Source organism: Festucalex cinctus, chromosome 20 (genome assembly GCF_051991245.1).
Source record: "Festucalex cinctus isolate MCC-2025b chromosome 20, RoL_Fcin_1.0, whole genome shotgun sequence".
Taxonomy (NCBI): domain Eukaryota; kingdom Metazoa; phylum Chordata; class Actinopteri; order Syngnathiformes; family Syngnathidae; genus Festucalex; species Festucalex cinctus.
Window position 1 is genome coordinate 20,007,199 of NC_135430.1, and position 8,763 is coordinate 20,015,961.

The window sequence follows — 8,763 nt, forward strand, 5'->3', positions numbered from 1 at the left end:
AGGATAGTGTAGTACTTTGTATTTGTATACTGTATTACAATTGATTGACTTATGAGGTAAATGACGTAACCATCTTACAGAAACGTGTCACTAGATTTGTACGTTTATCACCGACCGGATCTATTTCGTCCCTCCCGACCGCCAGGTGGCGGTGCTGTAACCAGCTTCTGTTTCGTTTTACCGGAGTGTTCAAACTCTTGACTTATGGAAGCCCAAAAGTGTCAAAATTCAATAAATAAAAAGGCCTTTTTGAAATACCTTTCTTTTGATAAATAACAGGCAATTATGTAATATGGCCATTACATTTAAAAATGAGGTGTTGGTATTATTATCAAAAGTGTTATGCTATTCTTTAATACGTAACAAATATTTTTATTTTGGTTAAATATTTCATAATGATTATTTTAACAACGTCATACTTAAAAAAATAATGACATTTAATTTATTTTCAAAGGTTTTATGAGATAAGAAAACGCTGTTTTACAAAGTCAGTTTTTATTTCATAATGGTCTTCTTTTACATAATGGCGTTTTACAGCCAAATGACTTGGTCATATGCACAATAATAAAATGGATTTAATCCACACATTTTCACCAATATGCAAAATTATGAAAATCCTGCCAGAACATTTTGATACAATCTACGTACATCACTTTTGTCTAGTAGTCCGTAGTATAATTTACATACTTCACATTGACAAAAGATTGTTTTTTTTCCCCTCAAATGTAGACTGATGCACACTAAATTATAAGTGACTAATTCCCTTGGGGGATAAAAAATCCATGCATGTCCTTGTGAAGTTCTGCGTTGACGTAACCTCGAGCTACTTCCTTGAATGTTTTCCCATCAAGAACCAAGATGAAGTTTGACTGGTCGCGATTGGTGTTGATTACAGATGATAAAACCACACCTACAGGAAGAAGAAAAAGTTGTTAAGAGTTGTAATGTTCATGTTGTTATAATGAACCAACCACACAATATGCTTACCATCGTCCTCTGACTCGCCATTCGGCCTGGGGACAAACACCGCCTCGGAGGGCCAGCAGTTGTCTTCACTCCAGGTCAACAGCTGCTTGGTTTCGGTGTCAAATTTGGCAATCTACAACAAAAAGATCAGATTAACTCATTTGCTCCCAAAAACGTATAAATTCGTTCTATTTTAAATGTTTTAAGTGTCCCAAAGACGTATTTATACGTTTTTTTATGTTTTTTTTTTTTTTTTTTTTAATGCTAGAGCATACAGAAGGCTTTGATGAAGCCTCTCAACTGCAAAGAACAGTTGAAGAAATGGTAGTTATTACACAAACGGCCAGCAGGTGGCAGCAGAGTATAAGAGATCAACCATGGCCATGTTGAAAATGAGAAAAGAAAAAATACTTTTGTGAAAATGGCTGGGAGTCAATGAGTTAACACACTTGAGGTGAATTGGTTGATTATAAATGCAGTATCCAAGCTTGCTACTTGTATCCTGAAAGTAAACGTAACAGCATAGTACACGCTTTTTAAAACATAAAAATACATTTGTGGAAATATTTTGGGAAATAAAAACAGCATTTTTTTTTTCATGTGACACATTCTATTTCGTTTTTAAACGAAATATACGAAAATTGGTCCATTAAGACACGTGCCACTTGTTGAGTTTATAAGTAAATAAATAATATTCTTCCTCTGCTTTCATTTTTGTGTCCAATCACTGGTGAGCTAATTTTGCATTAATTGAAGGCAATTAACTTCAAAGAAGCTGCTGGGTTTTTTATTTTTTAGGTACAATGCAAGCTGCAAAGGCAATCGATAACTGCCTATTTAAGGTTAACGAGCAATATCGATTCTGACGCCTGCGTATCGACACGCGTATATTGTAATGAGGCCCGCAACGATATATTGCCGTAGCGATATTTTGAGCACACCCCTATTTATGACCACAAACGGGGATGTTTATAAGTGACAATTTACAATCTAGTGTATTATGTTATCTAAATTTAAGACTTTGTTGAACTGCTTAGTACAAGCCACAAAACTTTGCTCATACATAAAGTTGAGTTGAGATCGTGTAGTTCCCAATGCATTCGTTTTAAAGGAATGATGAACGAAAGGATGTTGTGCTTTTTAAGTAGGAAGAATAAACATCATCCTGTTGACAAACCAAAGGAGCGCTTGTGCGCGTTTTTTCCCCCCTCTCTGACGTCAGAGCAGTGATTTGGACGTACGCTCAGAATGAGGGGAAGCTCTTGAAAGTGTATTTCCGATGCTAACCAAGTCGAATGGACTTCCTTTCATCCCATTGTTTGCGTTAGCGCTTGCGCTTAGCATTGCCAAACGATAGACAATCCACGGGTGCAGTAATCAAGGCCATGAGGGGTTCGTTTTGTTTTAAGTCGACATTAAACGATTTCCCACCTTTGTGGTTTTGTCATTTATGTTATTTGGAATAACAATGTTGCTGCGAACAATGTACTTCCTTACTTTTAAGACTCTGGTGTCGTGTTCATTTTATCAGACATTTTTCTTGCTTTTTAGTCCAGTTTCAATCATGCGTGTTAGTTTTTATCATATAGTTTAGTCAACCTCGTCTCGTTTTTATTTAGTCAACTTTAAAAAAAATGCCAGGTGTGTTGACAAAAATACTTTCGTTTAGTTTTCGTGAACAAAATTAACTACTCTGCTGATTTAAAAATGCCCTCCCAAGTCAAAGGAATTCCAATTGTCAAATCCGAATTTTACCTCTTTTGAGAGCGCCGATTCCTCAACGCAGTTGCAATACACGAAGCGGTGTTGCTTGCTGTTGACATCGTAATTAATTCGCGGCAGCTCAATCCCTGATGAAGATAAAAATGTGACTTTTAACTCATTCACTGCCATTGACGGTTATAGTCGTCAAAGATCCATTTTTTTTACATGAAAGTTGCTGAAACCGGCATGAACTTTACCTCCGCGGAGAACCTCTGCTTGGCATGTTAGTTTGCCTTCCTTCTCTTTCACCGCTGTGGCCGTGGTGCACGTCACTTTCACCAGGTTCTCCCCGATCGCCGCAGCCTGCGCACCGAGTACAGCTCAGCATCCCCCTTTCGGCGCCAAAGTCCAATTTGTCGTCGTCTTTCTCACCTTGTTTGGTTGAACAGGAAGCGCAAATCTCCGATAGCTCGGTTTGGAGTAGCTTTTATCGTCAGATCCCGGTTGTTCCTTCAGCTTGCTCAGGTAAAACATCTCGTAGAGGCCGTCGTCCTTGTAGGCGATGACGTCGAATATGACGCAACCGTCCACCTCGAAAGCGTTCACGTGATGGTAGACGACCACTGCTTCCGTGTAGTATTTGGTCTCCACCTCTTTGCCTGTTTTTCTGTCGATCAGGTGGATCAAAGTCTGAAGGGAAATTGGATTTTTTTTTTTACATTTTATTATTATTTTTTTTAACCAGTGTGCTCAAGTAAAAGCAACCTTACATTTTCTTCCGGATGGAACTTGAGGCAGCTGGCCCAGTTGACACCCCTCATGTAGGCGGTGGCCATCTTGAGGATGTCCAGTTTGAAGGGCTGCTCCATGAAGATGAAGTAGTTGTCCGTCATGCCGAAGCTGTGATAGTAGCTCGGCGTCAGGAGGGACCGGCAGGGGACCGAGCAGATCACCTCCGCGTTCTTCAGAGCGCCGACTTTCTTGTCTTTGTCTGTGGCCAAAAAAGTTTGAACAATAACTTTTGTTTTTTTTGTTTTTTTTGCTGTGTCAACATTTTTTTTTGACGTCAGTTTTTTTTCCCCGACATATCTGTGTTGACATACAGAAATTGTGCACGAAGTCTCTCTTGCCTGCCTTCTTGCATTTTGACTTGCAGATAAGGATCCAGGCAATTGAGTTGTAGGGGGAAAAAAAATAGAGCACGTCCTCATTTACCTTTCTGAGAAAGGACGGGGACTTTGAACAGCAGGTATTTCGTCTTGCCCTTTTCAGCTATACAAGTGCCCATGTTGTAAGCGTTGCCTTCCTTGTCGTAGTGTGGATGAGACGTAGCCAAGTTCACTGGGACGAACTTCATATAGTCCACCTGAGTGGACATGATTTATACACTTCACGGAAACTATCACTTTTTTTTTTTTTTTTTAAAGCCTTACCTTATCCTGAGTTTCCAGGGTAACTGGGTCAATTTTCCGAATGTAGTTGGTTTCTGAGGTGGCAAAATAATCCTGACCGTATTTGATAAAATTGCTGGCTCCGTTGTCAGTGAAGTCGGGCACCGTGTGGTTCAGGAAGGTGATTGCCCTTCAAAAAAAAAGGGAAAAACTTTTTTTTTTTTTTTCAAACTACGATTATCTTGTGGGTCAAAATGAGCCACTTTGAAGCTGGCACAGACAAACAGTCACAAATGGTCTGCTTCAACATATTTGCAATGAAAACAGTTCATAATCAGCAGTATGAGCGATAACAATGTTTCTCTGTATGCTTTTTGGAAAATTGAAAATGTACTGGTCAAACTGACTAAACATTTATTTTTTTTTTGCTATGAAAATTCACATCAACAGACTATAAAAAAAATTCTTTCCAAAGTGTTCAATGAAAATGGGTATTAATAAGCTATAAACAATGTTTATAGGGTTGTTTTGGAATATTAAAAATTCTGGGTCAAACTCACCCAACAATTTTTTATTTATTTTTTGCTATGAAACTTGACATCAACTGACTGCAAAAAAATATTAATTTCCACATACATACAATGTAAATGGGTAATAATTAGCTAGAAATAATGTTTATTGGCTTGTTTTGGAATATTAAAAACTACGGGTCAAACTGACCCAACAATTTGTTTTTCTTTTTCTATGAAACTTGATAACTGTAAAAAAATAAATAATTTACACATATATACAATAAAAATGCATTACAATAAGCTAAAAATAATGTTTATTGGCTTGTTTTGGAATATTAAAAATTCCGGGTTAAACTGACCCAACAATTAGTTTTTTTTTCCCTATGAAACTTGATATCAACTAACTGTAAATAAATAAATAAAAATAAAAATAAAAATAAAAATAAAAATAAAAATAAAAATAAAAATAAAAATAAAAATAAAAATAAAAATAAAAATAAAAATAAAAATAAAAATATTTATTGGCATGTTTTGGAATATTAAAAATTCCGGGTCAAACTGACCCATTTTAAGGGTGAAAACGTACAAATGTATTTTTTTTGTTATGAAACTTTTCATCAACGTTTAAAATGGTTCATTTTGACACGCTTTCATTTCAAATGTTACATGTTGATCAAAAATGCTTTCGATTAAACATAGCCCAGGTCAAAGTGACCCAGTTTAAAGTTGAAGGCTACAAATGAGTATTTTTATTTATTTATTTATGTTAATTATGAGCTATAATGATCACAACGCTTTTGGAACATTAAACATAGCGCGGGTCAAAGTGACCCGTGAGCATTATCGCCCTTGCTGACGAAGAAACCTAACAGGAGTGTTCAGATAACAATCACGAGCCGACACTTTACTTGACAATGAAGTTTTTGCTCGGGTCTGGATATGCCATCGTTCCCATTTCGGACACAACAATTCGGTTGGACTCCATGTTGGCGTTGTAGGTGTCGCTTCTCAGGAAGCGACTTCTGTGGGTCACTTGACCTGTGAAAGTGCAGCAAACACCAACAAAAAACAGCATGTTAATTAACTATTCGTCGAAAAGTATGTAAATGGAAGAGACCGACCGTCCTTGAAGGAGAAGCTGTGCATGATGGACATGCCGTCAAACCAGTGGTTGTAGCTGGTATCCCCAATTGAGAAGATCCCGGGCCCATTGCGCAATAAGGTGCCTTGCAACCATTGGGGGATGTTCCCTAAAACAAAAAGCAAATTCATAAAAAAAAAAAAAATCATCATTAAATGCGCTAAATTTTTCTGACGCCAAATAGAAAATACCTTTCACTTCTGCCTTCAGAGGATCCGGCCGCTCTGTCGCGTTTTTGGAAAAGTCCATGTTGACTGACTGACAAGTGCACGCGAAGCTGTCGCAATAAACAGCCCAACATGCAAACCACTCCTTTTTAAAAGCTCTTTGCGAGGGGAGGGGCTAAAGGACGAGCGTTATCTAATCGGCAAGTGGGAACATAAACACTGACGACATGTGTATATATATATTTATTTCATATGATGTCAAATGTGCACCTCTGCTTAGTACAAGCCACATAAAGTTCCCAATGCATTCATTTTAAAGCAGGGGTGTCCAAACTATGGCCCGGGGGCCATTTGCGGCCCGCCGTCCATTTTTTTTGTAGCCCGCGACGTGCTAAAAATGGCATTTGACTCAGTTCAAATTAAAAAAAAAAAAAAAAAATGTTTGGAGATAGTCAAAGTAAGAAGGGAGGGTGTCAAAAAATACAGGTGCTATTAAAGTTGATTTTAGTTAACTAAAACTAACGGAAAAAACTAAAACTCAGAACAATTTCGTTAACGAAATAAAATAAAAACGAAGATGCTTTTAAAAAAGAAAACTAACTGAAACTACATTTTATGTTTACAAAACTAAAATAAAACTACCTATAATTATAGCAAAAATGTCCTTCATTTTAGTCTTTGGTAATACATTTAATGCATGAGCCTTTGGGGATGTTTTTAAATGTGATTTTTTAGTAGATTTATTTTGATATAAAGCGGAATAATGACGTAGCGCCCATGGTGTTTTTTTTTTTTTTTTTAAATATTGTGCACAAGTAATACACATTTTAAAAAAACAAAAAACTAAAACTAATACCGAAACTATCTAAACTAAAATTAAGCATTTATTAAAGAACTAAAACTAAGAGACCCACCTTGAAAACTAATTCAAACTAACTAAATTTAAAAAAAACAAAACTCAAAATAAAATAAAAACTAAAATGAAAATTTCCAAAACTATAATAACCCTCCTGCCATATTACAAATAAATTGGAAAAAATTGGTTCATATACTGTAGCATTTTTCTAAATATGCAAAAGCACAAGTAAATTATTTGTACAATTTTTAGGACTAAACACAATTTGTCTTCATAACGTTATGTGGCCCTTGCGTCCTTCGGATTTTCTGTATGTGGCCCTCAAATGAAAAAGTTTGGACAGCCCTGTTTTAGAGCAATGATGAACGAAGGATGTTGTGCTTTTTTTAAGTAGGAAAAATAAACATCATCCTGTTGACAAACCAAAGGAGCGCTTGTGCGCGTTTTTTCCCCTCTCTGACGCTTAAAAAAAAAAAAAAAAAAATGTTAATAAAGTTACACAGATAGTTGTGCTTCATGAATTAAGTCAGATTTCAGATTTTGAGGTGAGATTTGCGTGACCTCAATTCATGCAACACAATTGTGTTCACGTCAGCGTCAAAACACAACATAACAACATGAAATTGGATATCCTCGGATAAGAATAACAAGTCTTGCTAATGTTAGGAAAGTTATGTTTTATCATATCACATCCACGTCAAAATATGTCAATCGGTGATATACGTGTGCACGCACAGCTGCTCCATCGAAACCATATTCTGAATTTCTTTTTTTTTTTTTTTTTACAAATTATTATAATTCAAATGATATATATGAAATGACCCATAACATATCATAGATTAGATAAGGATGGTATTCCAGGAAATTCACACTGATAGAAGTGGTACCCGTTTATAAGCCACTTATGATGCAAATTGATATGTCTCAAACTTGCTTGCTATTCATATAAATATGTGAGCCAATGCTGTAAATCAAGCATAACAAAAAAAAAATACAAGAAATAAAAAGCAAAATCATGGTCATCCTGTTGACATTCTCGTCCCAGGATGAAGTTATCAAACTTCATAGAAGTTTGATTTCTAGGAACAGCTATCTGAAGAATCAGATTAAATTTATGATTTTACAAGATGGCAATGATAGACAAATCCAATCCCAGCACGCCAACTGGTTGGCATTATCTTAACCAACTTCATAACCATATTTTTTTCTATGATCACAATAATACAGTTCTACAACTGTCGCTAGCCTTGTAATTCAAATCCAATTAGTCAACTTTACAGTGTCCACAACAGATATGAGCGCACAACACTAGATTTGAGTTGTTGAACTTTTATATGTTCCACAATTAACCTTTGCAACGGATGCATGAACAAAAATAACGTGGACAAAATGTTTCACATTTTTTCAAAATGCACATTTGATCATTTATTTCCAAACAATGGACGTAGCCTTTGTGAAGTCACAATTTTTGACGTCACTTTTACCTTTGGATAGTTTCACGTTGTGTACGTGAGCTCGGGTGGCGATTTCGTACACCATAGATAAGTGTGGCAACCTTTGATACATCGTCATCATCATCATTATTATTATTATGAAACCTCTTCCACACTGCTCGATGAATGCATGAGAAAAGTATTTTCTCTAAAAACATTCCGAATTTCGAGGATGATTAGGCTCATTCAAATTGAGAATGATGACCTAAAATACCGAATGTACCCAAAATTTGACGTATACAAACTTTCAACATCATCAATGGTCCGTAATATAGTACGGTGGTGCCTTGAGATATCAGTTTAATTTTCTCCTTGACCACGCTCATAACTCAAATCAATCTCAAATCATCTCTCCCCATGAAAATGAATGGAAATGCGATGAGCTCGTTCCAAAAATAAATAAATAATGAGAAAAATAGCACAATAGAATATTATACTTTGTAAAAAAAAATAAAAAATATTAACTCATTCACTCGGTCTCTTTTACCTTCAGGGAAAAAATATATATATTTATATCCGTTTCCATTTTGCTG

At 36.0% G+C, this 8,763-nt stretch overlaps 1 protein-coding gene across 1 annotated transcript; it reads right to left on the reverse strand.

The window, feature by feature from the left end:
• Positions 1–504: 504 nt before the first annotated feature.
• Positions 505–6,053, reverse strand: bco1 (beta-carotene oxygenase 1). The gene is made up of 11 exons (XM_077509024.1): positions 5,906–6,053; positions 5,695–5,823; positions 5,482–5,611; positions 4,104–4,251; positions 3,886–4,036; positions 3,441–3,661; positions 3,103–3,360; positions 2,928–3,033; positions 2,722–2,816; positions 988–1,099; positions 505–910 (listed from the first exon to the last, which is right to left on the reverse strand). The coding sequence occupies exons 1-11, from the start codon at positions 5,961–5,963 to the stop codon at positions 756–758; spliced, it is 1,563 nt and encodes a 520-aa protein (XP_077365150.1). The 5' UTR covers positions 5,964–6,053; the 3' UTR covers positions 505–755.
• Between the last annotated feature and the right edge of the window lie 2,710 nt (positions 6,054–8,763).